This window comes from Erinaceus europaeus, chromosome 14, assembly GCF_950295315.1.
Source record: "Erinaceus europaeus chromosome 14, mEriEur2.1, whole genome shotgun sequence".
In the NCBI taxonomy this organism is placed as follows: Eukaryota; Metazoa; Chordata; class Mammalia; order Eulipotyphla; family Erinaceidae; genus Erinaceus; species Erinaceus europaeus.
Genome location: NC_080175.1, coordinates 25,829,317 through 25,850,183, shown reverse-complemented (window position 1 = coordinate 25,850,183; position 20,867 = coordinate 25,829,317). Strand labels below are relative to the sequence as shown.

Genomic DNA, 20,867 nt, shown 5'->3' with positions numbered 1-20,867 from the left:
GTTCAAGCCCCTGGTCCCCACCTGCAGGAGGAAAGTTTCTCAAATAGTGAAGCAGGGCTGCAAGTGTCTCTGTCTCTTTCTCTCCCTATATCCTCCTTCTCGACTTCTGGCTGTCTTTATCAAATAAATAAAGATAATAAAAAAATTTTTAAAAACCACATTGCTGTGGGCATTGCTGTGTAAGTTTTTGTGTGGTTATATGCTTTTATTCTCTTGGGTATATATACTCATTCCAAAACAAACAAACAAACAAAACAAACAAACAAAAAACCAGGGACAGCTGAATAGAAAAAAAAGGCTTTATTGGTGAAGAGGCAACATACATATTGGGAAGCAAGTCTGACCAGCCTAATTTCTAGAACAAGTTTCAGAAAGGAAATAGGGATCTGGTTTTATGCTGAGTGGAGAGCTAGGGTGATCTGACAGCCTATATGAGTTAGAGGGAAAAGTCATGCAGTGAGCAGACAGCATGCATCACGCATGGAGAAGCATCTTGAGATACTGTTGTTTGTTTACTGTGGTAACAAGGAGAAAGTGCTTGGCGGTCAGGGAAGTCTCCTCTGTGCGGCCGCCCTTGCTCAGTTTCGTGTAGCCCAATGTCTGGGGTCCTCATCAGTACAGAGGTATTTGATTCAATCCTGATCCAGTCCAAGCCAACAGAAGAACAGTGTGTCTGCTCTCAGGGAGAGGCTGTCACATGATCCAAACTATAAACCTAGGCCAGTCTATTTTGGCTTCCTTAGAGAGTCCATCTCAACTTTGACAAGGCAAGGGGACAGAGTTGCACAAAATTTTTATTATTTGATTACAATACCTAGAGGTGGAATTGCTGGGTCATAAGGTCATATGGTAACACGTTCAGCTTTTTAAAAAATATTTATTTACTCCCTTTTGTTGCCCTTGTTTTATTATTGTAGTTTTTGTTCTTATTGCTGTCATTGTTGGATAGGACAGAGAGAAAATGGAGAGAGGAGGGGAAGACAGGAGGAGAGAAAGATAGACACTTGTACACCTGCTTCACTGCCTGTGAAGCGACTCCCCGGCAGGTGGGGGGGGGCTTGAACTGGGATCCTTAGGCCTGTCCTTGCGCTTTTGCGCCACGTTTGCTTAACCCGCAGCGCTACTGCCCGACTCCCTGTTCAGCTTTTTAAAGAACTGCCAGATTATATTCCAGAACTGCTGTACCACTGTATTTTCTTTTTCTTTCTTTCCTTCCTTCCTTCACTCTTTCTTTCTCCCTTTCTCCCTTTTCCTTCTTTCTTTCTTTTTTTTTTTCAAATGTAGCTTATAGGTCTTTATAACATCTCATGTTACAAGTGAAAGCTGAAGTTAGATAGCAGCTCAAACCAAGAGCCCACCCCTCTAGGGCCTCACAAGGCGGCATATGTGAGGGGGCAAGGTGTCAGAAGAATCACACTCAGACCACAGCCACACTCATGGCATTTAATGAACCTTCCCATGTGGTTTCAAGCTACCAGGACACAGGCTCCTCCAACACCTCTGATCTTCTTCTCGGCTCCTCTACTGAAGAATCTGGCCTTCATGTTGACAGGCTGCTTCGGGAGCTGGCCCTTCCCCAGGACTTTGTAGTAGCCCGACCGCACCACGTCTATGATGGGGGCGGCCCTGGCGGTGTGTTCTTGGCGGCACTGACCCGCGTTTGCTCGCTGACCAGGGTCCACAGCTTGTCCAGGTTGACAGTCGGGCAGAGCTCTGATTCCTCTTCAGGTGGTAATGGCGCATGCCGACGACCTTCCGGAAGTAGCCTGGGTGGCTGGAAGGGTGCCCTTCGCAACCCGCCCAGCCGCACGTCTCTGGACTTCAGCCCCAGGGGAGAGCCCACCCGCCTGTCCCTGGCCTGGTGCCCGGCTCGGCCCCGTGGCCACAGCCAGTGAATGAGGCCAGCGGCTGCTCTCTGAGGACTCCAGCATGCGGGGTCAACGCCACGCCTAGACTCTAGCCTCGCCTCTTTCTTTTTCTTTCTCTCTCCCCCTTTCTTTTTAAAATTATTCATTATTGGATACAGACAGAGAAATTGAGAGGGGAGGGGGAGATAGGGAGAGAGACAGAGAGACATCTGTAGCCTGCTTCACCCACCACTCATGAAGCTTTCCCCATGCGGGTGTGTGTGTGTATGTGTGGGGGGGCAATTGAACCTTTCTTTCTTATTTGCCACAGTACTGTTCAGCTCTGGCTTACAGTGGTATGGAAGATAGAACCTGGAACTTTGAAGCCTCAGAGGTGAAATCTTTTTTTGCTTAACTGTTATGATATCACTTTGCCCTTAGTTTTTGATTTTTTTATAAGTGCCCTAATAGGTTTTTAAAAATATTTATTTATTTAATCCTTTCTGTTGCCCTTGTTGTTTTATTGTTGTATTATTATTGTTGTTGTTATTGATGTCGTCATTGGATAGGACAGAGAGAAATGGAGAGAGGAGGGGAACACAGAGAAGGGGAGAGAAAGACAGACACCTGCAGACCTGCTTCACCGCTTGTGAAGCGACTCCCCTTCAGGTGGGGAGCTGGGGCCACGAACCAGGATCCTAACCCTGGTCCTTGTGCTTTGCGCCACCTGCATTTAACATGCAGTGCTACCGCCCGACTCCCCTGCCCTAATAGGTTTTAAGTAATATGTCATTGTGATTTTTTAGTTATGGTTCTCTAATAACTACATAGTGATCCCTACTGGCTTTTTTTTTTTTTTTTTTCTCTTCGGATTCCATTTATTTATGAGAAAGATAGGAGGAGAGAGAGAAGGAACCAGACATCACTTTGGTATATGTGCTGCCAGGGATTGAACTCGGGATCTCATGTTTCAGAGTTCGGTGCTTTATCCACTGCACTAGCTCCTGGATTACCTTACTGGCTTTCCGTAGATCTTTTCAGAAACATCTGTTCAATCCTTTGCCTACTTAAAAGGCCCTTCTCTGACTAAAAGAAAAGAGATTTTCCTGTGGAACCCCAGTGAAAGACTATCCAGAGGGATTTTGTCCTTTAAACTAGATTCTGTTTGGCCTCTGGCAATCTACCACGCTTCTACCCAGTCTCTTGGCGCTGGGTCATTGCTTAACTTTTCTGGGCTGTCTCTGCTTCTGCTAGCATTGTCTGGGGACCCCTCCCAGATAGTCATTTCTGCAATAAGGCCTGTGTGGTCAAAGGAGTCTTATGTGTCTTTTGGAGACTCATGATGTATGTACTTTACAGGTGCCCTCCTTCCCCATTTAACTGTCTTATAAAATATTTCCCCAATGAAAATTAAAACAGTATAACCCAAAAAGAAACCACTAAGCCCCTTCTCTGATTAATGCTTTGCATATAGTCCTCCAAGTCTGTGGCTTTCTTTCTTTCTTTCTTTTTTTTTTACTTGTCCCTTGAAGCATAACTTTATAATTTTGGTTAAAGGCCTCGTTTATTTATTTATTTATTTATTCACCCTTGAGTCTTTGGTGTGTTCCTTAATGGTTTTTTTTTTTTCTTTTAAGATTTTATTTATTTATGAGAAAAACAGGAGGAGAGAGATAGAACCAGACATCACTCTGGCACATGTGCTGCCGGGGATCGAATTCGGGGACCTCATGCTTGAGAGTCCAAAGTTTTATCACTGCGCCACCTCCTGGACCATCCTTAATTCTTTTAAGAGTGCTGAAAAGCTCAATATTATTTTGGGTCAAGAAAGGATGTTATTTAGGGCCACAGAGACAGCATAATATTTATGAAAAGATTTTCATGCTTGAGGTTCCAAAGTCCCAGGTTCAGTCCCCAGCACCACCATAAGCCAGAGCTGAGCAGTGCTCTGATTGCTGTCTGTGTGTATCTTTCTCTCTGTGTCCTTCTCTGTCACTAAAAACAAATAAATAAAAATTGATTAAAAATGAAAGGATATTATTTAAAATAGAATCTGATTTTTTAATTCTTTAAAAATTTTTTTATTATCTTTGTTTATTGGATAGAGACAGCCAGAAATCAAGAGGGAAGGGAGTGATAGAGAGGGAGAGAGACAGAGAGACACCTGCAACCCTGTTTCACCGCTCATGAAGCTTTCTCCCTGCAGGTGGGGACCGGGGGCTTGAACCCGGGTCCTTGTGCATTGTAATATGTGCGCTCAACCAGGTGCACCACCACCTGGCCCCTGATTTTTTTTTTTTAACATAAAGTTTTAAACAGATATAAAAGTAAGGAGAACAAGAATGGCTTAATAAACCCCTATATACCTATCAGCCACCCTTAGCAATTTATCATCAAGACCAGTTTAGTTTCTTTCTCACCCACACATGTGCTTCCATTCATGCCCAGCAGAATTATTTTGAAGCAAATCACAGATTCCATATCACTTCAACTTTAAATAGTTCTGTTAGACTCTCCGCAAGATAAAAGTTCTGTTCTTTACATAAAACTGCCATCGCATATCACACTCTGAAAATTGATGGTGGAGTAGACCCCTGGGTCTAGTTCCCAGCCCCATAGGAGACCACCGGGAGCAGTGGAGAACACCCAAGGGGTGCTGGGGTTCCATGTTCAGGCAGTACTTTGATATTTCTGTCCTCTGATAAAAATGCAAAATTGGAGTGCTTGTGCAAAAGTGCTGGGGTCAGTTTCTTGCAGCACATTAAAAAAAATTGATGGCGGGAGTCAGCGCAGCGGGTTAAGCGTACATGGTGCAAAGCGTAGGGACCAGCTTAAGGATCCCTGTTCAAGCCCCTGGCTCCCCACCTGTAGGGGAGTCATTTCCCAGGCGGTGAAGCAGGTCTGCAGGTGTCTATCTTTCTCTCCTCTTCTCTGTCTTTCCCTCCTCTCTCCATTTCTCTCTGTCCTATCCAACAATGACGACATCAATAACAACAACAATAACTACAACAATAAAACAACAAGGGCAACAAAAGGGAATAAATAAATAAAATATAAAAAATGAATTAAAAAAACTGATGGCAACTCCTGAATGTTAATAGGCTAGGGTATTGCATGTGAGAATTTTAACTTAGATCCAGGGGTGAAAATCCCACTAGAAAATTTAGCGGGCTGTGAAAGTTCCTTAGTCTTCATAATGTGGTGTTCCACGAAGATTTGTTAATGTATTTATCTAATGAGAGAGTCTGAGGAGAGAGGAGTGTGAGGAGAGGGGCACAAAAGTACTTCTGCAGTCTGTGTGGTGCTGGGGTTTAACCCTGGAGTTCATACTCCAGGGTGGGTATGGGAGTGAGGGGGAGCGAGAGAGGGGCTGGGTGGTGGTGCACTTGGCTGAGTGCACACTTCATCATGATCAAGGATCGGGGTCAAGCCCCCGGTCCTCACTGCAGGGGAGAAGCTTCATGAGGAGAAATAGTGCCGTAGGTGTCTCTCTATCTTCCCCTTCCCTCACAATTTCTCTCTGTATCTATCCAAAATAAATAGATTTTAAGTGGTTCGGGAGGTAGCACAGTGGATAAAGGGTTGGACTTTCAAGCATGAGGTCCTGAGTTCCATCCCTGGCAGCGCATGTACCAGAATGATGTCTGGTCCTTTTTCTCTTTTCCTATCCCTCTCATAAATAAATAAAAAAAGGAAGAGTTGGGTGGTGGTAGCGCAGCGGGTTAATAAGCACAGGTGGCGCAAAGCGAAAGGACCGGCATAAGGATCCCGGTCCTAGCCCCCAGCTTCCCACCTGCAGGGGGGGGGGTCCCTTCACAGGTGGTGAAGCAGGTCTGCAGGTGTCTCTCTCTCCCCCTCTGTCTTCCCCTTCTCTCTCCATTTCTCTCTGTCCTATCCAACAACGATGACATCAGTAACAACAATAATAACTACAACAACAATAAAACAAGGGCAACAAAAGAAAAAGGCAAAATTAAAAAGGAAAAGTAAACAAACTAATTAATTTTTTAAAAAAGAAAAGTTTCTCCCCATCAACATTATTTGATTTTTTTTTCCCTCCAGTGTTCTTACTGGGCCTCTGTGCTGGCACTATGAATCCATTGCTCCTGGCAGCCATTTTTTCCATTTATTGGAGACGACAGAGAGAAATTGAGAGGGGAGGAGCAACTAGGGGAGAGAGAAAGACACCTGCATACCTGCTTCAAACTGCTTATGAAGCATCCCCCCTGCTTGTGGGGAGCCAGGTGGCTCGAACCCGGATTCTTGCACGGGTCCTTTTGCATAGTACTGTGTGTGCTTAACTGGGTGCATCACTGCCTGGCCCCTTCTATTTTTTATTTTTAAGATTTATTTATTATGAGAGAGAGAGAGAGAACTCAAGCAGTCACTCTGGCACATGTGATGCTGGGGATCAAACTTGGGACCTTATGCTTGAGAGTCCAACATTCTAGACGCTGCACTTCCTCTCCTATTAGAGCAGGGATGTCCTTACTCATTTTTTTAATTCTGTATTTTAAAAAAATTTTTTATTATCCTACTTATTGGATAGAGACAGTCAGAAATCTAGAGGGGAGAGGGAGAGACAGAGACACCTGCAGCCCTGCTTCACCACTTGTGAAGCTTTCCCCCTGCAGGTGGGGACTGGAGGCTTGAACCTGGGTCCTTACACACTGTAGTGTGTATGCTTAACCAGATGCACCACCCGGCCCACATATTTCTTCTTTTTTTTATATATTTTATTTATTTATTTTCCCTTTTGTTGCCATTGTTTTTTTTTTATTGTTGTAGTTATTGTTGTTATTGATGTCATTGTTGTTGGATAGGATAGAGAGAAATGGAGAGAGGAGGGGAAGACAGGGGGAGAGAAAGATAGACACCTGCAGACCTGCTTCACTGCTTGTGAAGCGACTTCCCTTCAGGTGGGGAGGCAGGGGCTGGAACCGGGATCCTTATGCCGGTCCTTCTGCTTTGCGCCACGTGTGCTTAACCCGCTGTGCTACCACCCGGCTCCCCACATACTTATTTCTTATAGTTCTATTTTATTTTCTTGAGAGAGAACAGAACACTGCTTCAGGGATTGTAACCATGATCTCAAGCTTGTGAGGCATGGGCTCTGCTTCAGAGCCACTTTCCTGGTCCCCCAGGGAAGTCTTGAGGAAAAATCCTACTCTGAGATTGCATAATAGTCAGAGAAATTTAGGGAAATGAGGAAATCCTGCTAGTGCTTTTCCCCTTTCAGCTTCCAGGGGTGTCAGCAGTGAGGCCCCAACCTGTGCCTTGCTTACAATAGTCCTGGCATTTTCAGAGGTGAGCAACTCTGCTGAGGGAGAAATGGAACATTGAATCTGACGACTGAAAAATGTAGATTGGAACCTGCTAGTGGCTTACCGGGCATGAGGACCCAGGTTCAGGCCCCAGTCACTGCCTGCAGGGGGATGCTTCACAAGCAGTGGAGTGGTGCTGCAGATGTCTTGCTTTTTTTTTTTTTTTTAATTATCTTTATTTATAGAATACAGACAGCCAGAAATTGCGAGGGAAGTGGGAGATAAAGATGGAGATATCTGCAGCCCTACTTCACCAATTGCAAAGCTTTTCCCCCTGCAGGTGGGGCTGGGGCCTTGAACCTGGGTCCTTGCTCATTGTAAGATGTGCGTTTAGCCAGGTGCACCACCATCTGGCCCCATTTTTTTTTTTTAATCTCCCGTTCTCTCCCTCCTTCCTCTCTATTTCGTTCTGTCTCTAGTAAAGAAAGAAAGAAAGAAAGAGAAAATGAATAGTCACCAGGAATGGTGTGTTCATTGTATAGGCACCAAGCAAGCCCCAGTGCTAGCCTAGGTGACAAGGGAAAAAAAGAAAACAACCCCAAAGCCCCAATGTTGTGGAGATTAATGATGCTGTGAGCAGATACTGGAAATGCAGACTTAGGGTTGAACTGGCTTCTTAACTTGGGGACTGTGTGAGACCTAACCGCAAACCTCATGGGCCTTGTCTCAGAGCAGTCTCTGGGCAGTGCTGATAAGAGTAACAAGCCTCAGGGAGGTTAGAGCATTGGCCCAGGGTCATGCGAATAGGAGCTAGCATGGTGGCATAGCAGAATCTCTAATGTCTGAATGGAGCACAAATTCTATTTCTAATAGAGATAAGGAGAGGAGAGATAACCACAGCAGTGTTCCACCATTTGTGGAACTTTCTCTGGTATTGTGTATACTGCTCCTATGTGGGAGGGCCAAGTGGTGGCACACTTGGTTGAGTGCACATGCCACAATGCACAAGGACCTGGGTTCAAGCCCCTGGTCCCCACTTGCAGGGGGAAAGCTTCGCAAATGGTGAAGCAGTGCTGCAGCTCTCCCTCTCCCCTCGTTTTCTGTCTCTATTTATTTATTTCCTTTTTGTTGTCCTTGTTTTTATTGTTGTTTGTTATTGATGTCGTCATTGTTAGGACAGAGAGAAATGGAGAGAGGAGGGGAAGACAGAGAGGGGTAGAGAAAGATAGACACCTGCAGACCTGCTTCACCGCCTGTGAAGCGATTCCCTTGCAGGTGGGGAACCGGGGCTCGAACCCATATCCTCACGCCGGTCCTTGTGCTTTGTGCCACCTGTGCTTAACCTGCTGCGCTACCGCCCGACTCCCAACAAATATATATTTTAAAAAGCTATGTGGTATGTGGTGCTTAAATCCTCTGTCCTTGTGTATAGCGAATATGTGCTCTACCAGGTGACCCCCGCCCAGGTGTTTTTGAAGTAGTCTGCCATCCCTCCTGCATTGCCTCAAACTCTGTGGCCTGCGGTTGGTATTAATTGGTGAGAGCCCCAGCATCCCTGTCTCTGGCATAATACTTTCTCATATTTCACCATTAGTCATCCTTTTGCTTGGGCTGCGGACAGACGTGCGTTCCACAAGTTTTCCCACTCCCTACAGCTTACAGGAGGAATTAATTGTTTTAACCTTTTCTTCTGGTGCCTTGGACCATGAAATCCTAGACCTGGAGTAGATTTGGTTACCACATAGCCTGAGGTAGGAGGAGGTAATGTTTGATTTACATAAGATCCAGGAAATGAGGGAACGTGGGGTGCCTGGAGCTGTGATTCCAACTCAGCCTTATTAAGTTTCACAGTTCTTTGTGCAGAAAAGACAACTTCTCCCAGGTGTTGTTCATGGAGCAGCCTTGTGAGAGAGAGCAGCTCCATCCCATCCCGTTCCCTACCAAACATTTCTTTGGGAGGAAGGTCAAATCATGTCCAGCTGTACCTTGAGGAAGAAGGGAGTTTTACTTTGAGAGGGATTAAATGCTTTAAATTCCTCAGCTGGGAAATGAGAAAAAGACAGGTAATGAGAGGGTTTTCCAACCCTGGCATCGAACCTCCAGGTATTTAAAGTTGTTGATCAGGTTTTTGTGGCGAGGAAGGTGTTTCCCACACCAGCATTTGGGAGATCTAGCTGTATTCATTTCATGTTTACGGTCTCCGAGTTAGTCATTAAGTCTCCTCATCCATGCGATAATCTTTTCTTGAAGGCCTATTTGTGTAAGGCTTTTTTACTTTGGAGGACATAGAAATTGCTTATACTTTATGATTTCTTTAAAAGTAACACATGCAATGCCAAAACTCAAATTTAGCGCTCTCTCCACTGTGGAACCCTCTGGACTCCTAAGTTGCTTATAACTTTAGAAGAAGAGCTAGACCTGTGAACGAGTAGTTTTGCTGAGTTTATGAATCCATGGCATAGCAAGTGGATTTTCCTACAGAAGCACAGCCAAGATGATCACTCCCAAGACAGTGAGAATGACTGTTATTATGAGCTTGCACCCACAGGGGCTAGAGCTGCTTCCAGGGCTTTGGAGTAGAGAGACCTTCAATAAAATGACCTTGATATTAGCCCTTTCCATTGACACTCTATTCATGTTACTACATAAAATGGACCACGTCCCTCTGTCTTGTCCAAAGTTTAAATAAAAGTGAAAGTTGAGGGTCTGGGAGGTAGTGCAGAGGGTAAAATGCATGGCTTCCATGTTTGAGACCCTGGGCTCAAATCCTAGCAGCACAGGAAAGCACCAAGGCCATCACTAGGGGCAAAAATGGGTGGGACTCCATGGAGTGTGGCACTTTGGCCTCTCTAAAAAGAAATAAAAATATTGTGCTGGGGAGGTGGCTTAAAGGTGTTGATCATGTATGAGAGACCCCAGCCAGGTTCAATCCCAGCATCACATTTCATTTTTCTTTCCATTTTTTTTTCCTTAAATGAAAGATGAAATCAGATTTAGTGGAGACCTCGGAGATGAATTTTCCGAAGAGTTCTTTTTGTAAGTTACATCTGAATGAATGCCCTGTACTGATAGTGTGACACCACCAAAAGGAGGTGCATGTGTGTGCTGCCTTTTGTTCCTAGTCTGACCTTTAGGGAGCAGTTAGTGAGGGTGCAGGAGAAATGTATCTGGGGACAGCCTGAAAAGTAACTTGCTGATTGTCATGTCATTCTTGGCAGCTTGCCAGTTTGGTTGAGGTTGAACTGTTTCCAGCCAGGAAAAATGAGCCCAGCATTTTGGTGCAAACACAAGCACAGCGGCTGCTGTGCTTGATAAAGCTTATGTTGCAGACATGGTGACAGCCCATTAGCCACCAGTGACAGCCCATTAGCTACCAGTGACAGCTCACTGTTGGTGGTGAGTTTCTGAGACCCCTCAACTCATTGGAGACGGAGTGGTGGGGTGGGCGGTTACATGCTCCTCCAGGAAGGTAATAAATTCTTGAGGAGTGATTAATTGTTAGTACAAAAGAATTTCCTTGTTAGGAGGCAGAAACCTTGGAGAGGTGTTGTAAATGGGTTCCAGCTTCTACCGTTTTCTTTCTTTCTCTTTAGAAGACTGAAGCTGTACTACCACCGTGGGCTTCTTCCCTTCACCTCCTCCACCTCCATAGTTGGACAAAACCAATGCCAAGAGTGATTTTTGTAGTGGATCAAATCAAAAAAACAGAAATAGAATTTCATGCCCTTGATATTCATGGTGCTAACATAGTCACCAGAAAGGAAAATGTGCTGGTCAGAGTTACTCAGTAAACGGACAGGCATAGGAGTCCTTGACATTCAGCTGATCTTTCCCTCATCTTCCGCTTTCTCTCATGCCTTTGTGTCCTTGTTTCTGAGCTTTTGGCTGTACTTGTTCCTAGCCACCCAAGCCCTACCTGTTATTTTAGCCCAGCCCCCCCCCCCCCCGCCCCCATTCAGGCTTCACTGCTTCCAGATGCCTTTTCTTCAGGTAGAAAAAGACATAGAGGGAGATATCACAGCACCTAAGTTTCTCTCAGTGCTGTAATACTCCTATGTGGTATATTGGGGACTTGAACCTGGGTTGTATACATGGAAAAACATGTACTCTCTTAGTTGACTTAATTAATGGAGAGAGAGAGACAGAGAGAGGGAGAGGGAGAGGGAGAGGGAGGGAGAGAGAGACCACAGCACTGAAGCTTCCTTCAGTGTAGTGGGGGTTGTATACATGGCAAAGCAGTACACTGCACAAGTAAGCTATTTTGCCAACCCTCATCTCTGTATTTGTGTGTGTACAAACATTTGTACATACTTAGAGTGTATGTATGCATGATTGCATACATGCTCAGCTCTGGTTTATGATGGTACTGGGACCCGGGGCCTCAAAACCTCAGGAATGAGTGTCTTCTTTTTTGCCTCCAGGGTTATTGCTGGGGCTCAGTGCTTGCATCATGAATCCACTGCTCCTGGAGGCCATTTTCCCCCCTTTTGTTGCCCTTGTTGTTGTAGCCTTGTTGTAGTTACATTGTTGATGTCATTTGTTGTTGGATAGGACAGAGTGAAATGGAGAGAGGAGGGGAAGACAGAGAAGGGGAGAGAAAGATAGACACCTGCAGACCTGCTTCACCACCTGTAAATTGACTCTCCTGCAGGTGGGGAGCCGGGGGCTTGAATCGGGATCCTTACGCCCGTCCTTGCGCTTGGTGCCATGTGCGCTTAACCTGCTGCGCTACCACCGACCCCCAGGGATGAGTGTCTTTTAGCATAACCATTACACTATCTCTCTCAACAGCCTCCCCTCTCAGGCTCTTGTGCTTTCCCTACTCTGCCCCTGCATTGATTACAGAGCATCTGTGTTTATTTCTGTGGTTACTTTCTTTTCTCCCTATGTGGGAAATTAAATGAAGAAATCCTCTTGGGCAGAACTGATTCATCCAATAAATAGTGTTTCCTTTTCATCCTCCAGCCTCACCCCTGCCCCCACCACCATGCTATCTATCCTGGCTGGCTGGCTGGCTGTAGCTTTGACTGTCAGGACACACATGAAGGGAAAGTGAATCAGCAAAATAACAGCTCTGAGTATTGTAGGTATGTGTCCTTGAACTAGTTACCTAACTTCACCGAAGCTCCTATTTTCTCATCTGAAAAACAGGAGCTAACAATAATGGGCCTTGTGTCTCTGAAATGTATCCTTTGGTGGTTAGTAAGTGGTTACACAGTGCAGTTAAAGATTGCATGCCCATCTTCCTGGGAAGGTTGACTTGTAGGAAAGCATCCACAAATTGTTATGGTTGTCTAATAGGAGAAATTAGCCCTGTGACTTGTAGAACTCCTTGTCCTGCTCAGAGGCCAGGAGAGGTGTGTTTTCTTGCCTCAGCAGGTTTGCTTCAAGCCTGCCTTTGTCTGGCCACAGAGACACAGATAAGCTAGCATTCTTGGTTTCTGGCAGCTGCAGTCCATCCATTTCTACTTGGCAACAGTTCTACAAATCTTTGTTCTGGATTTGGAGTTCTTCCCATAGCATTCCCTCCACGATTACTTTGGGATCCTTTTATTGATAAGGCAACTTCACAGTCATATGTGAAGATGTCTGGCCTTAATTTTTATTGCAGCATTCACTTTGGTCTGGGGTTTTTAGTGAGTATTCACCTTTATTTTATTTTATTTTTTAGTGGAGCACTGCTCAGCTCTGGCTGATGGTGCTGTTGAGTCCCAGGGATGAAGGTTTTTTTTACATAACCATTATACTATCTTCCTGGCATCACTTCTGATTTTTTTTTTTTCATGGTGTATAAGCCTTTTTTCTTTCTTTTTTTTTGTAATTTCTTTATTGGGAGATTAATATTTTACATTTGACAGTAAATATAATAGTTTGTACATGCATAACGTTCCTCAGTTTTCCACATAACAATACAATCCCCGCTAGGTCCTCAGTCATCCTTTTTGGACCTGTACTCCACGTTCCTCCCCTCCCCCCGCCGAGTCTTTTACTTTGGTTAAATATACCAACTCTGGGTCTTTTGAGTCATAAGATGTCTCAGGTATTTAAATGTCCCTGTGCTCAACTTGAGAGAGATAAGAGAGTCTTGTTATGTGGGAGTCAGGCAGTAGCGCAGCGGGTTAAGCACATGGGGCGCAAAGCACAAGGACCGGCATGAGGATCCTGGTTCAAGCCCCCAGCTCCCCCCACCTGCAGGGGAGTCTCTTCACAGGCAGTGAAGCAGGTCTGCAGGTGTCTGTCTTCCTCTTCCCCTCTCTGTCTTCCCTCCTCTCCCCATTTCTCTCTGTCCTATCCAACAACAACGATATCAATAACAACAATAATAACTACCACAAAATAAAAACAACAGGGGCAACAAAAGGGAAACTAAAGTCTTGTTATTAGATGTCCTGTGTCTGTCTCCCTGGTATCCTCTACTCGAAAACTCCTGGAAATAAAATGGCCTTAGGTCTGGAGAGGATCTCTTTCCTTTGAAGCCTGGCAGTTGCTGTCCTGTTCTAACAAAGCCCTCTTTCTTCAGATTCCTTGATTGTGAAGTGAGAAGCCCCAGCCTTCAGCCTGGGCAACTAGATGATGTAGGCGTGGGAACAGTTCACTCTTACCTGAGATCCAGGGCATGGGGACTCTTGTGCAGGTTGCTCCTTGTATAAGGGGCCTCTGGTGTGCTGGAAGTGGATAAGAACTTTTGGGCTTTCCCAGCCACGCCTCTCCCAGGATGCTGGCTTCTGTGTGGGTCATGATGGGAGCTGTGGCGGCCAAGGGCCCTGAATCCACTCTCTGGACTTCCACTATCACATGTAGTTCTGTGGTAGTATAAACAGGGCTCCAGAGCATGAGCCAGCCTTGTGCATGTCTTCTCAGATATTTAAAGGAGTTCTATGTGGTCCAGGAGGCGGCACAGTGGATAAGGCACTGGACTCTCAAGCATGAGGTCCCAAGTTCAATCATCCCTGGCAGCACATGTACCAGAGTGAAATGTGGTTCTTTATCTCTTCCTATATTTCTCATTTATTAATAAATAAATAAATAAATAAATAAATATTTTTTAAAAAAAAGAAGTTCTGTTTATTTATTGTTTCTTCTCTTTTTTTTCCTTTTTTAAAATCAGAGCACTCTTCAGCGATGGCTTATGGTGGTGCTGGGGAATGAACCTTAAGGCTCAGGCATGAAAGTCTTATATAAGTTTTATGCAATCTTCCCAGCTCTATCTCAATTTTTAAAAAGTTTTATTTATTTGTTTTGTGGAACAGAGAGACTTTGAGAGAACCAGGATATCATTCTGGCACATGTGATGCAGGGGATCAAAGTCAGGCTTCCACTATTCCTAGTGGACTATTTTTTGTTTTGTTCATATTGAGGTTGAAAAGAAGAAAGAGATGAAGAAAGAAAGAAAGAAAGAGAGAAAGGCAGATAGATAGAGGGACAGAGAAAGAGAGAGAGAGAAGCGAAGGTGAAGCATTCACCACTCATGAAGCTTCCCTCTGCATGGTGTTCCCATGTGGTGGGTGGCCAAGGGCTTGCCATGATATTTTTTTTCCAGAGAACTGTAGGTACTGCTGTCTTGTTAGGTAGCTTCAGGCCAGAGTTGCCTATGAGAGCCCTTGCCTTCCAGTTTAATTGTCCAAGTTAGCAGTTCTGCACCTGTTTTGGGGGATGGCCAGCGACTGCTGGAAACTAAGAAATGAAAGGACAGTTTTGAGTACAGCCTCGTGGTTCTTCCCTAGGGGACTGTGCCTGGATGTCTAGGCTGGTTGTTTGACCTGTATGTGAGGGTGGTAGCAAGACATGAGATAGACTGAATGAACGACTGTCGTGAGAGTATGTATTCGCTGGAGAATGGCTCCCTTGTCCCTACACACCTGCAGAAATAGATGCTGCCTCTTTCTGCACTTCACCCCTGCCTGCCTCTCTGGAATGATGACACTGTGATTTCATTCTTTTCAAGGAAATAGCTCAGCAGGCAAGTCTCCTTCATTTCCTTGTCGGGAACATGAACGTGACCTTGAGCATCAGTGAGAGACTTGCAGCAAGCCCATGTGTGTCTGACTGGCTTCACTAATGATTGAAAAGTGCTTTTGGCAGCTCACCATGCTGAAAGTGTGATGTACAGCTAATGTGTTGTTCTAGGTCAGGGTGATAGATAGTAATTTGCAAGAATCATTTCTGACTTACTTGGGCCATGCCTGGCACAGTGCCACTCTCATGGGTGGCTTTGATAAATGCTACTGAAAAAAAATCTGCAGAAAGTGAGAAGAAAGACAAGATACCTTTTCTTTGAGTTATGGAAAATAGAATTAACTTGTGACCTAAACAAGTAATAGCAAGTAACTCTGGAAGTTTCATGAGTGATGAAACAGTCCTACATGTGTGGTTGCTTCTTTCCCTCTCTGTCTCCCCTTTCCTCTTAATTTTTTTCTGTCCTATCAAATCAATTAATCAGTAAATATACAAAAATAATTTTAAAAAAGTAACTCTGGATTTATAACCTTGCTTTGAAGATAGTTTTCCTTCCGAGTTATTTCTGCATGTCCAGATCCAAACACAGGCCCTTTGTCTTTGCTGTTGTCTGGGGTGGAGAGTAGAAGGTAATTAGGCGAGGGAGCCACTGTGACCTGCTGTTAAGGGTAAGGGCGGCCAGAGGATGAGAGCCAAGCTTACACCACAGCAGAGAAAAAACCAGATCAGGATATCAGCGCCTGGACCTTTGCTTCTTGTGCAAAGCTTGTCATCAAGAGGATCATTTCCTCCAAAAACTGAATTTAGTTTAGGAAAGAAAACCCAACCAACCTAAGGTGGCAAACATTTCCGAAGCGAGAGTTGGTTTAAATATAGGTGATCTGCCTTACTGGCAACTCAGAGACTGCGGTGGGACTTGTTGTACCTTTTGTAAGACAAGTGAGGAAAGCTGTTGGCGCCTGTGCTCACTCAGTTTGTTTATGAAATAGAAACTTGCCGGCAGAAGTGAGGACTCAAGGGATCAGCGTCCAAGGTGCATATCCTACCTTTGCTTGCAAAAGGTACTTCTAAGTCCTCTCTGCAAATTGCTTGGCTCCCAAGAGCAAGTTAAACTAGTCAGACTTAACATGTGGTTATTTATCGAGCACTCGCTCAGAAAATCTTGCGAAATGGACAATCCGGGTTTGATTTTCTTTCCTAAGGAGGAGAAACAGTATCTCTGGAACTATAGAGCCCAGTTAGCATTCAGAGGACTGTAGCTCTTTTCAGCATTAGAGACTAGATTTATAACCATCCGAGCCTCCTCAAAAGCCCAGAGGAGTTGGGAAGCAGAGACCCCCCCCCCCCAGCTCCAGCAGGCTTTGGTTTTAGGTGGGCTCAGGACTGGCCTCTGTGGGTTTGCTGCACAGCCTCCTCAGTATTCCCCAGCAGCTGTCTGGAAGTTTTTTCTCTGCTGTGCCTGAACTGATGTCATTTCCCCCCCTGGCAGACAGCTTCGGTTTTGCTGCGTCTGAGATATGTCATAAGAAGCTGGGGGTGGGTTGGAGCCAGGCAAGGGGGAGAGGCAGGCGAGAGGCAGAGGCAGCCAGCCGCAGGGAGAGTGCCTGCCTGGGCCCAGGTCTGTTTACTCTCTCTTCTTTGCTCAGCAAGGCTGGTTCCCTGGGACAGCTGAGCCCGCAGGCCTCCAGGGGACATGCTTATTCCAAGACTGTAACTTTTCAAAGCCCTTTGTTCCCAACGCTAGTGTGGATGATGCCCTTGCAGGATGCCTTTCCTTTGGGGTCTTAGACAGGTAATTGGATGTGGATCGCTGGTCCTGGGTTGGGGGAGGGATCAAGGGTGGGAGCTGGTTTATTGTAATATTGCTGGGGGCGGGAGGAGGGGATTTTTTTAGAAAATGCCTGGCAGTTATAACAGGTCAGCTCTCAGACAAATTTACAGCTTTCCTTTCTTTACTAGTTGCTCCCCACTTTCTGAGTCACTGTATTCTCATCACCCTTCTCCCCTCCCCTGCCCCCACTCCTCTGAGGTCTCCCTGGGCCTTTGCATTCTGTTTTTTCCTTAGATGACCATAAGGCCAAGCCCAAAGCTTTGTGGAGGAAACCATTGAAGGGTGAGGCTGGGAGGGGGTGAGGCTGAGTGGGATTTTAGCTCCAAGCCCCTTTTATTCCATCTCCATTTTGATTGGGCTAGGTAGCCAAGATTTTATCACACTTCTCTGGTTCTGAAGAAATCCTGAGTTGGGAGTGGGGCTGGAGGCATTCTTCTTTTAAAGGGAAGGGCTCCTTCCTGCTTGTGGGGCCAGGGCCGCAGGGCCCAGGGTCCTCCTAGGAGCAGGTGGCTCTGAGTGACCACATTTGGTTGTCCTGACCCATATTTCAAAGCCAGTATACCCCCAGAGGCAGAGAGATTTGATGGCTTTGCAAGGCACTGTTTGAAGCAGGAATACTAACTTAGAGGGCAACCTGAAAACAGTAGTGAGGACCAACTGCCAGTCTGCCCAGAGCACAGCTGTTGCCAACTATTTGTTCCAGGGCTTCTGAGAGTCGGCCGCCCCTGCCCCCTCTCTGGGCTGAGAAGCATGTCTGCAGCAGAATGTGTAACTGTAACCAAGCAGCTGTAAGAGGGGGTGGGGACAGACACACAACCTCTGTCCCTGCTCCACATATGAAGCTCTAAGAGAGAGAACTTTCAGCTAGGCACAGCTGCTTTCATCTCAGAAAAGTGCTTGCTCTTTCTTGGGTTGCCTGAAATTCTTTTAAGTAAACTTCTCAAAAAACAAACTAACAACCCCCCCCCCACACACACACACAAAACAACCTCCCCCTACCTTCCATGGATGCTTTTGTTACTATTCAGTGTTTCTTTGTAGCTGATATGCAGAGAGTGGGGGACTCCATTTGAGTACCCCTACACACACACACACACACACACACACACACACACACACACAACTCTGAAAGACTTAATCCTCTTGACCTGTGAACTGGCAAGGATTTTGATCATGGGGAATAGGATGGTTGGTGCAGCCTGTGCTACATCGGCAGGGGTAGGAGGAGAGGGAAGGGAGTGGGTAGAAGAATCTGCACCATAGCCTGGTATCCTGGGATATCCTGGGATCTCAGGCAAGCTGTTCAGTTGCTTTCAACCTCACCTTAGAGATGGAAGTAAGAATGCCTACCTGAAAAGTTACTGGGAGACTTCCCCAAAAGAATGTATGTAAAACATAGGCACCCTGGCTGACTTGAGAGTAGTTATCTAGCAAAAGTTTTTATTAATTAATTTATTTATTTATTCCCTTTTGTTGCCCTTGTTGCTTTATTGTTGTAGTTTTTATAGTTGTTGTTATTGATGTCATCGTTGTTGGATAGGACAGAGAGAAATGGAGAGAGGAGGGGAAGACAGAGAGGGGGAGAGAAAGACAGACACCTGCAGACCTGCTTCACTGCCTGTGAAGCGACTCCCCTGCAGGTGGGGAGCCTGGGACTTGAACTGGCATCCTTCCACCGGTCCTTGCGCTTTGCAGCCACGTGGGCTTAACCCACTGCACTACTGCCCAACTCCCGTAAAAGTTTTTTATCTGCTTGCGGGAAGGGATTCAGTCCGGTGGTTAGGAGTAAGGAACCTAGAAGACTGATTACGTTGCAAGAGATGGAGGTGGATGGACGGCTTGCACCCACCTGTCTTGTTGCCTGAGAATTGGGAGGCCTACTGTTACTAATCTGACGTGTTGCGGAGTCACAGGAGGGAGGGCCCGTGTCCAGCATGATACTTGGAGGTGCAGTGCCTACTGTTACTAATCTGACGTGTTGCGGAGTCACAGGAGGAAGGGCCGTGTCTAGCATGATACTTGGAGGTGCAGTGCCTTTTATGCATTGCATACAGTCTTGTAAGCACAGTGTTGGACTGGGTTGCTTGGTGCTGGGGTAGCTTAGATTCACTCAGAAGGTGAGTCTTCAGCTTTTGTTTCTAAACAGTTTCCTGGCAGAAGGTTGAACTGGAGGGCCTCCAGAAGGTCCTTTTTGCCTCCTCCAGGCTTCACTGCATCAGACCTCGCCTAGAAAAACCTGGAGAGTTTTTGGCTGCATCATTTTGTGTATTTCTAGCATTTCTGCGCCTGCCAATGTGACTATACTCTTTGTTGGAGCTACATGAAAAAGTCAACTTTCTAAAGCTTTCTTGGTGATAATTCTTTTAACATACAACATGCAAATATATGTGCTACTAATGGTTATAATCTGTAATATGTTCATACTTTCTTCTCTCCCCCTCCTCTCCATCTCCTCCCCCTTCATTCCCCTCCTTCTTTGTTGCTGTTACTAGGCACTACTCAGCTCTGGCTTATGGTGGTATGGTAGACTGAACCTGGGTTTTGGGGGGGGCCTCAGACATGAAAGTCTTTTTTGCATAACTGTAAAGTTGTATAGTATATACTTTCTTCTATTCCTTCCTCACCCCCTCCAAAAACAAACTTAACAAACAAAAAACACAACAGTGTTGTGATTCTATTTTTTCATATATTTAGTTATTTTCCCTTGTTACCCTTGTTATTTTTATTGTAGTTATTATCGTTGTTGTTGTTGATGTCATCATCGTTGGATAGGAGAGAGAGAAATGGAGAGAGGAGGGGAAGACAGAGAGGGGGAGAAAGAGACACCTGCAGACCTGCTTCACCACCTGTGAAGCGACCCCCCTGCAGGTGGGGAGCCGGGGGCTCGAACTGGGATCCTTACGCCGGTCCTTGTGGTTTGCACCACATGCTCTTAACCCGCTGCACTACTGTCTGACTCCCTGTGATTCTATTTTTATAGTAGTGCATGCTGAAACCTACAAAAATTAAATCACTTCCCTGAAGTTGCTCAGCTAAAGAAATGGTGATTAAACTTTGTTCTTTAACCTAGATCTTTTGACTCCAAAGCCTAGACTTTTTCTCTCTACCTGTATTGCATTGCCAGTATCTGTGAGCCGAGCAGGTCTTCTACCCCTACACACGCACACGCACACGCACACACACACCCCCAATCAGGAAGCAATGCTTTTTGAGCTTGTATTGACAGTGGAAAGGGAGAGAGAGCTGAGCCAGGAGCCGAGAGAGTGAATAGGATGAATATACTGCTTCATTACTGGGGCATGTTTGCTGAAGGTTGTTTCTAGATAGCCCTAATATCAGTTAAAACTCGACTCATCTCTTGTGCACATTTGTAGTTTATTCTGTGGGAGACTTTTACATGTCACATCTATTGAATGATGCCCCTGCATAGGGAATTTGAACACTATTCTTACTGCTTTACGACCTTAGAGCTCACACTCCAGTTCAATAGTCCTCAAAAATCACCTGGGAATGAGTGGGGCCTATTAAAATAGAGATTCTGTAGATTTGGGGCCGCTTTTCCAGGTGGTTATGACCTGTGTAAGTTTCTGGCCCTCTTTCCCCTCTCGCTCTCCCCTCCTCCTCCCAGGCTTAGTAGCTTGGAAATAATTACAATAATACAATAATGACAATATCCTGAGACTAAGCAGGAATACTTAGGAAGTAAGATTATTGAGAAGCTTCCTGAGAAGGCGATATCTGATCTGATTCTTGGGGGGTGAGTGGTCTACCAGACATATAGGCTGGGGAAGGAACATTTCAGACACTTCAGGTTGGGATTATGTTTTTGTTTTCTCCTGAAGAAGGGAAATTCTTGGCACTAAGTATGACTGAAGCAAGACAATGTTAGTGCCCTTTGTGGCACAAAAGAGTATAGCATTAGGGCTTTTTAGCCTAATGATGAGTGTAGCATTTGAGTTCAGTGTAATG

At 45.4% G+C, this 20,867-nt stretch overlaps 1 protein-coding gene and 1 pseudogene across 3 annotated transcripts in view; one reads left to right on the top strand and one right to left on the bottom strand.

The window, feature by feature from the left end:
- WBP1L (WW domain binding protein 1 like) overlaps positions 1-20,867 on the top strand; it is an 88,109-nt gene that overhangs the window by 21,300 nt on the left and 45,942 nt on the right. Inside the window, exon 1 of one of the 3 annotated variants that reach the window (XM_060171421.1) lies at positions 16,659-16,859. The exons of the other annotated variants lie outside the window; for them this stretch is intronic. Within the exon in view, the coding sequence (XP_060027404.1) occupies positions 16,833-16,859 (27 nt within the window). The 5' untranslated portion in view covers positions 16,659-16,832. Of the gene's footprint in view, positions 1-16,658; positions 16,860-20,867 lie in introns of those variants that run through there. 3 annotated transcript variants of the gene reach the window in all.
- Positions 1,400-13,729, bottom strand: LOC103120591 (large ribosomal subunit protein uL15-like; annotated as a pseudogene).